The 16,652-nt window shown below is 42.9% G+C and overlaps 2 protein-coding genes across 5 annotated transcripts in view; both read left to right on the top strand.

Moving 5' to 3' along the window:
* neurl4 (neuralized E3 ubiquitin protein ligase 4) overlaps nt 1-16,463 on the top strand; it is a 30,815-nt gene extending 14,352 nt beyond the window's left edge. Inside the window, exons 11-29 of one of the 3 annotated variants that reach the window (XM_088346698.1) lie at nt 961-1,123; nt 1,225-1,435; nt 2,775-2,851; nt 2,929-3,007; nt 3,078-3,247; nt 3,459-3,587; nt 3,665-3,810; nt 3,880-4,098; nt 4,194-4,292; nt 4,376-4,528; nt 8,471-8,638; nt 8,705-8,863; nt 8,938-9,117; nt 9,196-9,289; nt 10,311-10,418; nt 10,539-10,683; nt 12,291-12,403; nt 12,479-12,638; nt 14,280-16,463. In XM_088346698.1, the coding sequence (XP_088202824.1) occupies nt 961-1,123; nt 1,225-1,435; nt 2,775-2,851; nt 2,929-3,007; nt 3,078-3,247; nt 3,459-3,587; nt 3,665-3,810; nt 3,880-4,098; nt 4,194-4,292; nt 4,376-4,528; nt 8,471-8,638; nt 8,705-8,863; nt 8,938-9,117; nt 9,196-9,289; nt 10,311-10,418; nt 10,539-10,683; nt 12,291-12,403; nt 12,479-12,638; nt 14,280-14,505 (2,799 nt within the window). In that variant the 3' untranslated portion in view covers nt 14,506-16,463. The remainder of the gene's footprint in view (nt 1-960; nt 1,124-1,224; nt 1,436-2,774; nt 2,852-2,928; nt 3,008-3,077; nt 3,248-3,458; nt 3,588-3,664; nt 3,811-3,879; nt 4,099-4,193; nt 4,293-4,375; nt 4,529-8,470; nt 8,639-8,704; nt 8,864-8,937; nt 9,118-9,195; nt 9,290-10,310; nt 10,419-10,538; nt 10,684-12,290; nt 12,404-12,478; nt 12,639-14,279) is intronic. The other 2 variants (XM_088346700.1, XM_088346699.1) reach the window with 2 other exon arrangements.
* LOC148357133 (general transcription factor II-I repeat domain-containing protein 2A-like) lies at nt 4,928-7,681 on the top strand. Of its 2 annotated transcripts, none has more exons than XM_088346702.1 (2): nt 4,928-5,456; nt 5,619-7,681. In XM_088346702.1, exons 1-2 carry the CDS (start codon nt 5,222-5,224, stop codon nt 7,067-7,069), a joined length of 1,686 nt encoding a protein of 561 aa, XP_088202828.1. In that variant the 5' UTR covers nt 4,928-5,221; the 3' UTR covers nt 7,070-7,681. The 2 variants fall into 2 exon arrangements, with proteins under 2 accessions (XP_088202828.1, XP_088202827.1); XM_088346701.1 differs by having other exon boundaries at nt 4,928-6,425; nt 6,495-7,681.
* Nucleotides 16,464-16,652: the final 189 nt, after the last annotated feature.

Below are 16,652 nucleotides of genomic sequence, written 5' to 3'. Positions count from 1 at the left end.
TTTTAGAAACACATCTTCAATTTCCTCATGTCGAACTAAGTGGTACTACATCTTTTCACTTTACAAGGAAATGCAATGCACTTATTTGCATTGATTTTCATGCCTAGTGTCTCATAAATCGCGCGAAAAAATGAATCAATGAATAAATTGGTTGCCAACGCTTTTAAAAATCAATTTTGTTCATTGTTGCAGCCATAATTATTTTTATTAATTATAAGATCCCAGACGTGCTTGCTTTTCTCAAGGGGATAGAAAGGAAATCACACTCAAACATGACAAAGAAAAGCAAATTGAAAAATCTTCAAAGAATCTGCCAAGGTTTGCCAAAAATTTTATGAAGTTAAATGAAACAAATTTAGAAAAACATAACTTTAAATGCAAAATAATGTAAAATACATTTCCTGTTGTTCCCACATACGTATAGCCAGTGTAGGGTGCCCTACTGAAAACTTTGAGCAAATGAGGAAAAAGTCATGGAGCAGAAGACGTTGCAATTCAATGATCTGCTTTTAATAGGTAGCGCATCATGTTGTAACAACAGATAAGTTGCAAAATTGGATCAAGAAGGTGTCACAGTACTATGTACAGAAAAAAGTGATTGTTCAAGGAACGTATTAGTCCCAACACTGCTTGTAGCCTTGAAGTGTCAACTATCAGAAGCATTCAGTGTGTTCTTTTAAATGCATGCATTGTCTTAATTCACCACTGTATGTCAGTAACTCTTAATTGTACTTTAATAGCATATTTTTTAAGCAATTGTTGATTTCAGTATTGTATCCAAATGCTTTTTAATCAGGTTAAAATACATTTTATTTGAACAAAGTATAATTCGATAATATTTTATGTAGTAAAGATCTTAAAATATAAGTAGTGGTATCCCAAAACCTTTATCAGACTGCCATATTATTTATTTCTATGGCTCTTTCTAATGATGGCATATACTTGCGAAAAAACTTGCAGGCAGGTGACACAGTCGGTGTTGTGCGCAAAGAAGATGGCAGCCTGCACTTCTTTGTCAACGGTGTGGCTCAGGGCCCTGCCGCATGGAATGTGCCTGCCAACGTCTATGCCGTGGTGGACCTCTACGGCCAAGCCGCTCAGGCTACCATCATGGATGACATGGGTGAGAGCCAGAGGCAAAGCCAATGGCCAAATGTTTTCCTTTGGGTAAGAAATAAAAAGGCAAGGTTCAAATGGCCGTTTTCCTCTATGCCAACCACCCAGTGGACCTTCCCCCTCTCCCGGAAGATGGCTCAGAGGGACCCACTGCATTGTCCCCTGGGAGTCCTTGTTCAATATTGGGTGCCGGTGCCACCACAGACCTGCGTTTCCACCACCTGCACGGAACCAATGCCGTCATTACCAATGGGGGGCGCACAGCTCTGCGCCAGAACTGCCGCAGCGAGTTCAACGATGCCATTGTCATTTCCAACAGGTGGGGAAACTTTTGAGTTGCAGGCTGCAGTGATTTGAAAAAATTTGCTAGTCTCCAAGCCTAAGGGGAAAAACTGACACTTAATTTTTGTATATGCTCGTAGTCTTGAATCAAATACCTCTGCAAAAGATATCTTAAGTCAATCCATTTTTTGCATTTACTTCAAGTTTCATTGTCTTTTTGTTACTAAATGGACCATTCCATTCAGTTGGTTTTGAAACACCCAAAATATACAAATAAATATATTCATGTACAAAACAAAAACTTAAAAGTTTTAGCAAAGGCATATCCCCATTTTTTAAGCACTAAGTTTGATAATTTGCATTAAAAAAAATGTGATATGGCTCCCTCAGAAGTATTTTATTGCCCCCCCCCTCCAAAAGATAGGGCACCCACTGTACGTCGAACAAAAAAAAGTTATATAAATATAGAAAAAACAAGTACAATTTTTAAAAAAAAGTTGTGTGATCTACGTGAAGCAGTTTATGATGGATAGGAATGTCTGAAAAAGTGGTTTTTGAGTCCTGATTTGAAGATGGACAGGCTGGCAGAATTATAGAGTTCAGGTGGTAGTGAGTTCCGGAGCTGGGGAGCAGAACGACAAAAGTTATACATAGATAAATTGATTTTGAAATAAGTAAGTACAGTAAAATGTAGCCAGCTATGCAAATTTTGACCCATGATCACAATGAAAAATAGCTTTTCTATGATGCAGTTGTTAGCACATTCACCTAACACTCAAAAGGTCTTTGGTCCGAGGCGGGGTGAAACGATTGTTGGCCTGCAGAGTGATGGGCGCCACCAGGCTGTTTTTGCTCAAGAGGGGGGGTTTTTAAGGGTTATTATTCTATCTTCATTATTCATTATCTATTATCCGAGAAACACCTCTAGAAACGGTGACCATACGACCCTATTGGTTGAAGTATAACCACGAAAATAGAGGTTAAGAAGGTGAGGTGAGTGTAATACAGTTGAGCTTTAAACATTGCTTTAAATGGCTCGTCCGAGACTTCTTTGTTAAGTAAAATAACATCAGGAAGTGTGATGCCTAAATGTTCTCTGGTTGCTAAATTGTTGTCAGTAAATACAGCTACCGTGGGTGGTTTTGATTGGCACCTGCCTTTGGTGACATTCAGCGAACCTAGGTAAAAGTGCAGGTTATTGTTGATATATTTTTCTCGTTACCTCTCTCAGCTTTTCCTTGCGAGCCAGATTAAATCCATTGGCAGGCCTCATCCCGCTTACAGGCTGTAGTTTGCCCACCCCTGGGCTAGATGAAACTGGGAAAATGAAGGCTCTTTCTTCTCTTGATCCACCACCCTTTCTCGACCCATCACAGGTGTCTTCGAGACGGAGAGCTCTTTGAAATCATCATTCAAAAGATGGTTGACCGCTGGTCGGGTTCAATAGAAGCAGGTCAGCAGTTTGCAGCATGATCTTAGCACATATTTTGATATAGAAAAATCAATGTTCAGTTTGTTTTTTGCTTGTAGGGGTGACAGCCATCAGGCCAGAAGAGCTTGAATTTCCCAACACCATGACTGACATTGATTATGACACTTGGATGCTCAGGTATGCAATGGTTGGTGTAGTACCCTAGGCTTTGGTCCTAATATGGGACACTTTCCACTGTAACCCTCAGCGGCACAGCGATCATGCAAGACGGAAACACCATGCGCAACAACTATGGATGCGACCTGGATATGCTTACGTCGGGCTCTCGCATTGGAATGATGCGTTCAGCCACCGGCAACCTTCATTACTACATAAACGGCGTAGACCAGGGTGTCGCCTGCTCTGGTCTGCCACCAGGTCAGCAAAAACACAAATTCGCTGTCACCGCTTTGTCCTTACATAATTTTTATGAATGAACAAATGAAGTGGATCAATTTACCTGATTGGAATGTTGTAACAGTTTAGTAAGGCTTTATTGCAGTGTAATATTAATAGCAAGTCACAAAAGCTTAAAATCTTAACTTGAATTTCGACTAAGCAACCTCCCTGCATCCTCTGCTTCTTCTAGATGTCTTTGCAGTGATCGACTTGTATGGTCAGTGCGTTCAGGTGTCGATCAGCAGCTCGTCTGGCCCTCTGGACAACAGCTTGTGCACCAGCAACATGACTGAGAAGAGCTTCCCAATCCACTCTCCAGGTGGGAAAGACACAAGATCACGGAATTCTTGGCCGTTTGCCTTGCCACATGCAGCATGCACGCGTGTCTTTGCATAGCAGCAGGAGTTGCACACAGATTCCACGGCAAACATGGCAAAAACGTGGTGCTGCTCGGCGAGGGCTACCAGGCTGTCCGAACGGGGGGATACGCCCACGGCATCGTTTTTAGCGCCAAGGAACTCAAAGTGGATGAGCTCTTTGAGGTATAGTCGGCCACTCTGAGGGCAGCGCCGTTTGTTTGAAATCTCCTGATAAATTTTGTGGGCCCGCAGGTGAGGATCGATGAAGTGGACGAGCAATGGTGCGGTTCACTTCACGTGGGCCTGACCACGCTACCGCCAGCCGAGCTCCCATCGTGCCCGCTGTCTGGGTTCTCCCCCTCCCTCCCACAGCTCCGCGCTAAGGTCACCTGGCTCCTCTGCGGCACCGAGGTACGCCGTAATGGCGTGCTGCAGCGCCAGAACTACAGCTGCTCGCTGGACCGGCTGACGGTGAGCCGTCCCTTGCTTTGCCGTTGTCTACAGTGACTTAGCGGACACATTGACCAAGTCGCAGTTTTAGTGTTTTTCCGCTTCATGATTGTTAGGTTGGGAACCGTGTGGGTGTGAAGAGATGCCCTGACGACACCATGCACATCTTAATTGACGGTGAGGACATGGGAGCAGCAGCCACTGCGGTAGCCAAGGTATCCTTGTAAAAACCATGACGTGTCCTGTCCATGCAAAGTTTACAGTATGTACTACAGTGGTCACCTCTCTGTTTTAAAAGAACGTGTTCGCTGTCTTGGACCTATACGGGCGGGTCACAGCCATGTCTATTGTCAGCTCCTCCCTGGTGGAGGAAGCGGAGAGTGTTAAAGCACCTTCACTCTCCTCAGAAAGCTGCAGTGAAGCAGAAGATGATGGCACACCGCTCAGGGAGGTATGTGACGCCCCTTTCCCAATACACTGGACTTTTGAGTCAGAGGTAAGATTGGGCCTAAAAAAATACAGCCCGACCCAGGCCTGCGGGTATTAAAGCCTGATCTAGCCCGACCAATGAACTTGATTTGCAGGGCTGAGCCCAAAGCAAACCCAAAGTTTCATATTTTATATACAATGACTTTTTTTAAACTTATTTTTCTTTAACTCGTGGTACAGAATGTTGAGGGAGACGAGGGACTTAGATTAAACTGGTTATAAACATAGGGTTTTCATTGAAAAAGGTACTTTATGACTTCCCATCTAAACACCACACTCAGCCATAGTTTCTCACCCTCCAGAAAATGAAAATAACTGATTAAGTTATTCAATAAAAGAGGAAAAGTGAGGATAGAGCAGGTGTCACCAACACGGTGCCCGCGGGCACCCGGTCGCCCGCAAGGACCACATGAGTCGCCCGCGGGCCTGTTCCAAAAATAGCACATCTCATAGAGAGCTGCGTCTAAAAATTAATTTTGTTCTGTTGCTATTATTTTTTTAATCACACTTGTATGTATATAGATTTAAAAAATACTATCTTAAAAATACTTTAAGGTTAACGCGCACAATATTTACCTATGGGCAGTAAAGTAGAGCTTGTGGGATGTGGAGAGTAAGCTAGCGGGCGCTGTATGCACTTTCGTACCCCAAAAACATGGCAGAAAAAAGAAAGAAAACGTATCTCTTTCACAGTGAATGGGAAGAGGAGTTCTTTTTTACGACTGTAAAAGAAACCTGCGTGTGTCTGATTTGCGGGACGACCGTGGCGACAGCAAAACGGCACAATGTGGAGAGACATTTCAATACGTGTCACAAAAGCTACCATGATAAATATCCACCTGCAAGCGCCCTACGGGCAGAAAAAGCCCGTGAGCTAAAGACCGCTCTGGGTAAGCAACAGTCTTTTTTTACGAGGCCGGCCAAAAACTCACAAAAAGCAACCGAAGCCTCGTTTAGAGCTACACATTTTCTGATCAAGAAAAAAAAGGCATTTACAGATGGAGAAGTTGTCAAAGAAGCGATGTTATTAATTGCTAACACTGTATTTAAAGACGAGAAAAATGGAAGCGACCTAATCTCCACTCTTTCCGACGTCCAACTGGGGGCATCTACGATGGCAAGACGAGTATCAGCTATGTCCAGTAACTTGGTCGATCAGTTGGAGCAGGATCTGGCGAAGTGCAAGTGGTTTAGCCTCCAGTGCGATGAGTCCGTGGACAGCAGCAGTACAGCGCAGTTATTGGTTTTTATCCGGATGGTGTTTAATGATTTCTCCACAAAAGAAGAACTCCTGACACTACTGCCCTTAAAGACAACTACGAGAGGAGTTGACATTTATAACACGGTGAAGGAGTTTTTCGTGCAGAAAAAGGTGCCATTGGAAAAGCTGGTAGCGGTGACAACAGACGGGGCTCCTGCTATGGTCGGCCGACAGACAGGTTTCATCGCTCACTGTAAACGTGACCCAGACTTCCCCAAATTTCTGCATTACCATTGCATCATTCACCAGCAGGCGTTGTGTGCGAAAGTGATCGGCTTTGGGCACGTGATGACTCCCGTTGTGAAAATCATAAACAACATCCGCTCCAAAGCAAAGCAGCACAGGATTTTCAAGGTACTATTAGAGGAGATGTCAGCAGAATATGGGGACCTACTGCTACACACAGAAATCAGATGGCTCAGCAGAGGACGAGTTTTGCATCGTTTTTTGTCTCTTTTGCGTGAAATCAAAGAGTTCATGCAGTCCAAAGGCGAAGATGTCTCACTGCTAGAGGACACAGAGTGGACACTTGACCTTGCATTTTTGGTGGACATTACTGGGAAATTAAACCTCCTGAACTGCCAGCTGCAAGGCAAAGGTAAGACTGTTGTCGATATGATAAGTGCTTTAAATGCATTTAAAGCCAAAATGAATGCATTCTCTGCAGATTTACAGAGAAAAAAAGTTCTGCACTTTCCCTCTGTGCAGTCAGTGCTGAAAGACAATGCTTCTGCATCTGAGACATTTGAAAAAGTGGCAGAAAAGTACATTGAAGTAATAAACAGACTTGGGCAAGAGTTTGAGAATAGGTTTTGTGACCTTCATCAGCTTGAACCATGTGTGTTCTTCATTTCCAACCCTTTCATGAATGGGGACACAACATGCTTTGCTGAGCAGTTAAGTGCAACGTTCAACTTGGATGCTGGACAGGTGGAGATTGAAATTATAACATTGCAAAATGATCTCCATCTCAAAGCCTACCAGGCTGCACCAAACTTTTGGCGCCTTGTTGACACAGAGAAGTACAGTGGAGTATGCACAGCAGCCATGAAGGTTGCCAGCCTGTTTGGCTCAACCTATCTCTGTGAATCAGCATTTTCTGACATGAACTTCATCAAAAACAAACACAGAACACGCCTCACTGATGCACATCTGAGAGACTCACTCACAGTTGCAGTGTCAAGTTACACACCAGATTACAACACACTGGTGAACAGCATGCAATGCCAGTCTTCCCACTAACCAAGGACGGATACCAGATGTAGTCAGTGACAACATGGTAGTGCCATGGCAAAGTTGAATTAAAATATTGAAGAATTGTGTTCAATTTAAAAGTGTGTTCATGACATTTAAAAGTTATAATTTTGTTAAACATAACACAGACTTGGCCATTAGTTCAAAATGTGAAATAAAAAATGTATTACATATTTAAAAATATGTAAGTTGATTTTGTTTAACATTACATAATTGTTAACTTTTTGAAACATGTTGCAACATAGTTCATGATTTGTTAACAGGGCATGTCAGTGGCTTGTGCAAATGGGATATTTTTTGCTAAAATGTAGTGATGTAAGTGATCATCTGAAAATGTAACAAATACTGTGATTAATAGAGATAAAGTGTTGAATATTGATATCTGTTTCCCACCTTGTTGTCATTTTTGATAATCATTGTTAGAAATCATTAACATGATCAGTGTCTTTACATAGGTGAGTATTACTAATCATTATAAATAATGTATAACTAAAGGCAAACTGAGCAAATTTGTTATTTCAGAAGAGCGTATCAAACTGGTAGCCCTTCGTATGATTCAGTAACCGTGAAGTAGCTCTCAGTTTCAAAAAGGTTGGTGACCCCTGGGATAGAGGTTCAGTTATAACGTATAAATTAAACAAGTAGTAGCAGTACACCTACGACTGTCTAGCAACTAGTTCTGGGTGTCCCCTGCCCATTGCCTGAAGATGGCTGGGATTGCCTCAGCACCCTGCAACCCTAGTGAGGATAAGAGGTGTAGATGATGGATGGATGGATAACTCTTAAGTAGCCAAAAAGGGGGGCTCTCCTATCTACCACTCTTTCAGCAATCTTTGAGTGGATCTGCTGGGTGTTATCCTTCGTCTCTTTATCACTTATCTTGACCGCATTGTAGTCTTTCTGATTTCACTGTGTCAGCCCCTACTCCTGCAAAATTCCTGGTCCCCCTCACCTTCTTCGTCTCCTAAATGTTTGTCTGCAACTTGCGTTTTTAATTGCATAAGTGTCACAATTTTCTCCTGTTTTCAGGGGGTAATTACAGTTTAAATTATCAACTTTAATCAAATGTTTTATTGCTTATCGTGACAAAATTTATGACAATAATTATCATAACCATTTACTCATTCAGCCCGATATCCACATATTGCGTTAGTGTACATTTATATAAAATATATTTATTTGTTTTCAAAGTCTGCAAGAGAAAAACCCGATCTGAACGTATTGACATTTCCGGCTGAAATTCGGGTTGGCTCACTCATTTAAGATCTTTCCTGAACTCTGAGTGTGTAGCGCTTCGAATCTGGCCTGGAGTTGCATGTTTCTTTACCCAAGAAGTTAGCAAGCGCCCTGTGGCTGTAAAGAAAATATGTGACCGCATCTCTCATTCAGGGGATAGCAGACCCTCGCCCACCTGCACCTACCGACACATCTTTCTTGGAGAACCACGGCAAGAACATCCAGCTGTCTAACCAGAAGCTGACGGCATCCAGAGTGTCCAGTTATAATCAAGGCCTGCTTGTCACAGCGCAACCTTTGAGGCCGCAGCAGCTCTTCCAGGCAAGAGCTTTGCCCTGTGGGACACCTACCAATCTCATGTTTAACACTCTGCCCTTTTCGGTCCAGTTCCAGATAGACCGCCTCAACCCTTCGTGGACGTCATCGCTGTCGCTTGGCGTTATAGGCCATTCCCCGGACCGCCTTAACTTCCCTTCCACAGCGTGCTGCTTAAAGCGATCGGCTTGGCTGTTGCAGAGGGACTCTGTCTTCCACAACTCCCTCAAAGTAGACAAAGCCAAAAAGGCACGTCCCCAAAAATGACGGCCAACTGACACAACCCTGCCTCACTCTCTTTTCAGATATGCGAAAACTACGGCCCTAACCTGGACACATGTCCTGAGGGCACGGTGTTGGGTCTGCTGGTGGACGCTAACAATTGTCTTCACCTTTACGTCAACGGCATGGACCAAGGGGTGGCAGCGCAGGACGTTCCTTCCCCTTGTTATCCCTTCATTGACCTGTACGGCCAATGTGAACAGGTACACAGCGCCTAACGCGTCAGATTTTGCCAGGCAGGGCATGAATAAACACCTTGCTCGTTTGTGTGGTCTTTTCAGGTTACGATAGTGAACAAAAACTTACCAGCTGAGGGTGGCGAAACTGGCGACGCCCGCTTTCAGGGCGACATGGAAAAAGCAGACATGGTTGATGGTAAATCAAAATATTTATTTATAAATGCCTTCAGATGAAAGGAGTGGTTCTTAACCCTATTGGAGCTAACGAACCCCACCAGTTTTATATACATATTCACCGAGCCCTACTATAGTCTATAAAATGTTTTTTTTTCCAAATTCCAGACATAGTGTAGTTTTTTTCTCTGAGATCTGTGATAACATGAGCCAGATGTCCTGTATTTTTAATGATTGTGTCATTTGAGAATGATTTACCTTTGGCCGCTGTTCTGAGTATCAGGTTCGCCATCTTTAATGCAGCCGGCTTTACAAGTTTTTCACCAATTGTGTGTGGCCTGCCCTGCCCTGCTTTGCGATTATGTACGCAACTTAATATGATGCTGTGAGGATTGGTTAGTTCATCGGTACAAATCCAAGAGCAAGCAGATTGGTCTTATCAAATCAGGCTATTCACCTTGAGTTCAGCTAGCATTGTGTTCCTATATTCCCCATCTTAATGCAGCATCTCCAAGTGTTCCTTTAGTTTGCTGGTGCGCGACTTAAGTTGTTTAACTTGGCATTGCAAATCATGCAGATAGGACACTGACTCCCATCCCATTCCGTGATACATGAGAATTCATATCGCTCATATGCATCCGACCCCTTTTTTACTCGTCATAGTACGGGATGAAATATGAAGTAATTAATTACACAACGTACTACAATGAGATTCACAGGTTGAATCACTCCTGAGTGCACTAAATTCCATGCAGCATTGATTGGCCAAGCAATGTCGTGTAACCCTCTGCAGCCAGTGATGCTTAAGCAGGGCGTGTTATTGAATATACAGTACACATTATGAGAGGCTCCACCGAACCCTTGAGACTGACTCAATGAACCCCTTGGGTTTGATCAAACCAAGGTTAGGAACCACTGCATTAAAGGGAAAAGCTATGGTTGGATGTTACTTTGTTTTTAAATTTAAACTGCCAAGTCCAATGCTGAGCAAGATCAAAAAGAAAAAGGCAGGATCACATTTCCCTGTGCTCTTCTCTACGCAGGTATCAAAGAGAGCGTGTGCTGGTCACCCCCTTCCGAGGCCAAACCCAACAAGTCCTGTGAGTACCAAGCGCTGTGCTCCCGCTTCAAGGACCTTCTCACTCTGCCAGGTGATTTGCTCTTCATGTGTTTGACCGGCATTGGCTGTTTGAATAGAAAGACATCTAGTGGCAGGATAAAAAGCCAAAACACACGTTAATTAACTGTGCTCCTTTTGTTTGTGGCGCCAGACGGCTACTTCAGTGAGGAAGCCAAGTATAACCTGTGCTACTGCGAGTCTTGTCACAAGCTGCGGGGGGATGAGCCTTACTACAAGAGAGGGGAGCCACCCCGAGACTACGCTTTGCCTTTTGGATGGTGCTGCTTCGCTCTCAGGTCAGAGGAAAAGTTTTAGGGGACATGTTTGTGTCAAACCATCAGACAGATTTTGAGAGTTGCCCATGTTTTGAAATCACCAATTCAGCCGCTCACTTAAACCTGGGCGATATGACTAAAATTGTCAAATTGGTCAATATAGATAACTATCTCGTCTTTTTTTTCCTTTCAAATTTTATGACAATTTTTTTTCCCTGCGTGAAACTTGACAAAATCAAATGCTGCTTTAACCAATCTTTAATGTCAGAACACAGACACATAGTGACAAGCTATTACACAGAATCTCACAAATTTGAGAATCATTAAACAAATACATTTTCAGGGGGAGCTGTTTGCGGGGATTCACAGGCAGCGCCTGAAGTGTTTTTACATGGGGCTGAGTGCTTGTTGAACTGCACTGGTTTGGGGATGAATTGTCTTTCCTTTAGTGTATTTTAGCTGCCGATAATGTTTAAAATGGTGGAATAAGTTTGTCCTGTAGCCCGTCTTAGTCGGCGAAGTTTTTTTTTTAATCGGACTCTAAGCAGCCAAAATACCTCCAAACAAGTGAAGATGAGGGGCCTCTCCTGTCTTAGTCTCTTTCACCATGTATTGATTGTGTATGCAGGCTGTTATTTTTCGTCTCTTTTGCTTATTTGACCGTGTTCAACACGGTGTATTGTAGCCCTTTGTTTCACTGTGTGAGTCGCTGTGGCTCTCCCGCTATTCCTGCAAAATGATTGGCTGGTCCTCGTCACCTTCTTTATCTCTTAAATGTTGATCTGGAACTTGCGTTTTCATTGGATTAGCGCCCCCATTTTCTCCATTGGTCGGGTGTAAATTAGAGTTGGAACCATCAACTTTTATCGAACATTTTTATTAGAGAAATAAAGGGTTTTTATTCTTGACTGAACTTTTTTTTTTTTTTTGCGATCACATGCCTGCAGATTAGTGTAGCACGGGCATCTTGGCTGGAAACTCCTGGGACAATAACATGAAGCCTTAACTGGTCCATGGTCAAAGTTGATCACAATCTGAAAAACTATCATGATTACTGTTTTCTAAGGGTATGTCTAGGAGTTTCCAAAAGTGGCCATTTTGAGACTCCAAAGCGACCACTGACTGGCACGTCTTTGCTGCTGACGGCCCTGTCAGTAGAATTAATCCTTGGATGTATACGTGTGATCAAAGATGACCCCATGGTTTGTTATTCTACAAAATATAAACATTTTTTTTAAAAACTTATATTGTCATATTCCAAGTGTTTCTTATAAAACATGTTTGACATGAGACAATAAGTATTTTTTTTTTCTCCCCACTAATTTTTGACCACACTCAAGCTAGGGTATATGTACTGGTAGGTCTTGCATCCAAGGGTTAAGTTCTCACAAAAGAACAACTAGCACATAAAATGCCAAATTAAAAAAGAAAATCACATTGAAATCGCAATACTAGTCCGAAAACCGTAATTTTTTTTTTCCAAAAACGTGCAGCCATAGTTGTAAGCATGGGCTAATAGAAAAAGATAAAGTTTGTGTGTTTCCAACACTGAATAATCCAAAATGCTATCAATCCCATGATCAGACTTGAAACTCGCCATTGACTTATGACTTTGTAATCTGTTGTAGGATCAAACCACACTGCGAGCTTTCCACTGCGCTGAAGAAGTGGCACATCGCATATCACGGCACTAATGTGGGAGCCCTGCGGCGTGCACTGGACCACAGTCAGTTGCTGCCAGGTAGGGTGTCGGTTGCAACATTTGCCGTCTTGTGCCGCCTGCCCATTGACGGTGGCACCCCCCTACTTGTGACAGGGACGTCGTCTGTCTTCTCAGTGGCCCCTGCCAAGACAGAGGGACCAGAGGGCTATGGAGAACCGGAGGAGAACAGTTCACCTGGCCGGGAGGCGCCACGTGTGAGGCTTTCTCCCACCATGCGCTACTCTGGTTTGGAGATGTTTGCTCCCAAAGTGCAGTGAGTCCTCCTTTCCTTACCTCTCACCCTTTGGAACATGTTCATAGCATAGTACCATATACAGTTCATATGTGCCACAATAGTTGACAATGGGTTACTGGTCAAGCTAGTCTTAATAACAGCAACAATACATTGTTATCATTTTATATGAGCTCCTCTTTTTTTGGGGCGGGGGACAAAAATCTACTTTGCCCAACAATTACAACAACAATTTGGTACCGTTGCTAAAAATAGTGTGATAGTGAGGGAAAACCTAATGCCTTTTTATGTGATCTCTAGTGGACTTGTGGATAGGATCTGGCATGCTCCCCGCCAGTTCAATTGCCACTACACCCAATGTAATGCAATTGTGCAGTGATATACTATGACTGATCAATCAATCACACAAATTCGGTACTTGTGTAACCTTAGCTCTTACTTTTGTTTCAATTCCATGCACCTTATAATCCAGTTTGCTTTGTCTATTTTTTGGGGGTGTGCGATATAGCCCAATGCGCCTTTTAGTGTGGAATATACACTGGGTTCTTATTGGTTTTTTGAATCGTTGAAAATGCTTAAGTTTTAATTTAGTGTTTTCAACAATTGGAAAGTGCTTGAATTTTGGGTTAATTGCTTGTAAATGCTTGAAATTGTTGCTATGTTTTTCAATAAGTCTGCTTAAAAGTGACACAGACCCTTTTCTCTGGTGGCATCGCTTTGCCATTGCATTCCTTATTCCTTTGTGGTTAACTGCAAGCAGCATTAATCTGTGCGGCATTGTCCGATGAAGTGTTATCCCAGAGGGACAGTTCCATGCTACACCTAAACAGTGCATTATGGTTTAGTGGAAGGATTACACATCAATTATAGATTTATAATGGGTCATGCAAAAAATAAGGGTAGCATATCTCCTCATCTCATCTCATTAGCCGTACCGCTTATCCTCATTAGGGTCGCGGGGGGGGCTGGAGCCCATCCCAGCCATCTCCGGGCAGTGGGCAGGGGACACCCTCAACTGGTTGCCAGCCAATCGCAGGGTACACGGGGACAGACAACTCACTCGCTCATTCACATCTAGGGACAATTTGGACTGGCCAATTCACCTGAAATGTGTGTTTTTGGAATGTGGGAGGAAACCGGAGTGCCCGGAGGAAACCCACGCAAGCACGGGGAGAACATACAAAATCCGCACAGGAAGTCTGGAGCTGGATTTGAACCCACGCAGGAGGTTCCCATGACATGAACTGTGCCGCACAAGCGCTAACCACTGCGCCGCCGTGCTGCCCGGGTAGCATGTCCCATTGCTAATTTGTAATGGGAAGAACTTTCCTGCACCTGGAAATGTAACCAACAAGTTACTGTCACCTATAAGAGGAGAGATTTGTGGCCAAAACAAATATTTTTGTAAATAACTCAAGATCTAATAATCAGAAGTCTAGATAGATGCATATGCAAGATTTAAAATTGCATATGTAAATCGCAGATATATTTGTAGCACTCCAAAATACATGATTCACACCGGATTTCTTTTTTAATGGGACTCAAAAATTGGAAGAATGCCTCTAAAAGTTGTTAATAAAAAATGTTAAAAAAAAAGCAGGGAAAACACAGAAAGAAATTCCTCGCAAACTGACCCTGTTTGATGATCTGTTTCTCGGACAGATTTCGGGACCCCCGTTCTCACCGCTGCCACCAGGCCCAGGTGGGCTTCCAAGTATGTGTGCGACCAGGCTCTTACAAGGCGGGGCCACAGCACCAGCCACTACCGCCCCTGCCGACTGGCCACTGCGAGCCCCTGGACCCGCGCTTCAGCAACTCCGAGATCGAGTGGATCACAAAAGAGAAGGGCGGCACGCTTCTCTACGGCCTCCTTGTGCGGGTGGAGTGAGTGTCTTTCCGTCTGTATCTTCTGCCGTCCACCTCGACAAAAGACTTTGGTAAGAACTGCCTGCCAAAGCTCAGCCTTCCAGTGAGAAAGGACTCTGGGATTGCCGCCCACCCTCTGGGAACCCCGTGCTAACGATTGTTTTGGAGTTGGGCGTTTCCAAAAAGAACCAACACTGCCTGCACTTTAGGTTTCTGTATTTTTTTTTGTTTGCACGTGGACAAAATGGCAAAATGAGACATTATACGTTTGCCTTTTATTTCGGGTCATTTGTTCCACACACACACCCCATCCTAAACTCAATGTCCAGGGGACTGTCACTGAATTAGGACTGAATCCTTTCACATGCAAAAACAAAGAGAACTTGAATTTCAAGAGTTTTTACAACTTGATTGTTTACACATTCTGTTTCAGTCCTCTTGTTTATCTTACGAGCCTGACCGAGTGTCTTTATGTTCTTGAGAAGATCCAAACAAATAAGCGCTGTGGTGTAATGTGGGCTTTTTTCACCTTTTATTTTTGGAGGGTAGCACACTAAACATCAAAATAGGGAGTAATGAATCAAAGCGGCTCCTTTGGTTTAGAAAAGATCAGTGGTTCCCAAAGTGGAACCACAGACACCCAGGCGGTGAAAAACATTTTTTCAGGGGCTCCGCCGCACGATTTCTGAGATAGAGTAATAATACAATTTTTTTTAAGAAAAGAACAAAAATCGGGCAAAATACTTTCCTTTCTTTCCTCCTCCCAAGTCATCACAATTAAAATATCGGGTTTGCTCCGGGCTCAGTCCCTACAATCAAGTTAATTGGTCGGGCTCGGGCTGGTTTGGGCTTTTATACCCGCGGGCCGGGTCAGTCTGGATTTTTTTAGGCCCGATCTCACCAGCAGTGGTACCCGGACTTGTGACAATGCTCACAATTCAAGAAAATCTGTTCTGACCACCCTAAAAAGAATGATCATGTGTTTTGTATTTAAAAATCAAAATCAATACAGTATTCATGTGGGGGAGCAAACCCCAATTCAAAAACTGTCCGAAAGTGGTGCCTCGACTACCAGGGTGGTTAAGGCATCCATGAACCATGACTACAGTTCAGAAATCTGAACATTTCAAGTATAGTAACTCTTAATCTTCATCACTATGGGACCAAATCAAAAATATCTCTTGGAAATAAATATCCTTTCTGACATTTAATGGGTCGTTGGAATTTGATTCGGCTGAAAATTGGACAAGTCATTGGCCTTTCAGTCAGAGCCATTCATAGTAATAACTAAAATAAAAAATCAAATATCTGGAATTTTGAGTTGTGGGAAAGAAAAGAACATTTTGTATATGAGTGTTTCAAGCACAAAAGGGGAACACTTTGCAAATAAAACCGTGAGGTGCCCTAATGTTCTTAAGTTACCCTCGGACATTTTTTTGGAAAGCCCTCTAATTGCTCAAGCCCTCTTGTTGAAAAGGCCAAAAGAAAGAAAATACTTGAGAAATTTGCAAAGTTAAGTCTAGGGCAGGGGTGCTCATTACATAGATAGCAATCTACTCCTAGTAGATCACAGGAAAGTGTATTCACTGGTCAAATATATTAGTGTTGGTTATTATTTCTTTGCAACATCATTGGCCTTGAAAAAACTGAGAATTTTGTTTACTAATTTTCGTCCCATTGCGTTTGTAAAACAAAACAATTGGCAACAGAAATCCTGTGAAACCCAACGTTAGCTTGGCAAGGGCTCTTTTTTTCCCACCTTCTCTCTGCGTTTTCAACCCCGGCTGAAGATCAACACTCTAGTACGTGCGATTCAATGGCTCTCTTTGACTCATTGGGAAATACAAAACAAATGTCCACTCAGAAAATGTGAAAAATACTCTGGGTGATTAATAGCCCAGTGCTGCTTTGTAAATTGTTTACCCCTCTGTATGTTGCATTGTATATTTATGATTTATATATTAAAAACGAATATATGTATATATATTGAAAGAAAACAAGGACTGCACGGTTTGATATTTTGGTTTTCGGAAAATGGAAAGGGGCCACGCATTGTTTTTTACAGCCCTTTATGGAATTTTATCAATATGTGAAAACAGACACAAGCACACTTAAAGGGACAGTGTGTAATATTTAGTGCCTCCTAGTGGTACAGAAACTTTCATTCAG

The sequence above is a fragment of the Urocampus carinirostris genome, chromosome 11, assembly GCF_059441175.1.
Source record: "Urocampus carinirostris isolate Australia breed hairy pipefish chromosome 11, RoL_Ucar_1.0, whole genome shotgun sequence".
NCBI lineage: Eukaryota > Metazoa > Chordata > Actinopteri > Syngnathiformes > Syngnathidae > Urocampus > Urocampus carinirostris.
The sequence above is the reverse complement of the archived record's forward strand: the minus strand, read 5'-3'. Positions and strand labels throughout refer to the sequence as shown.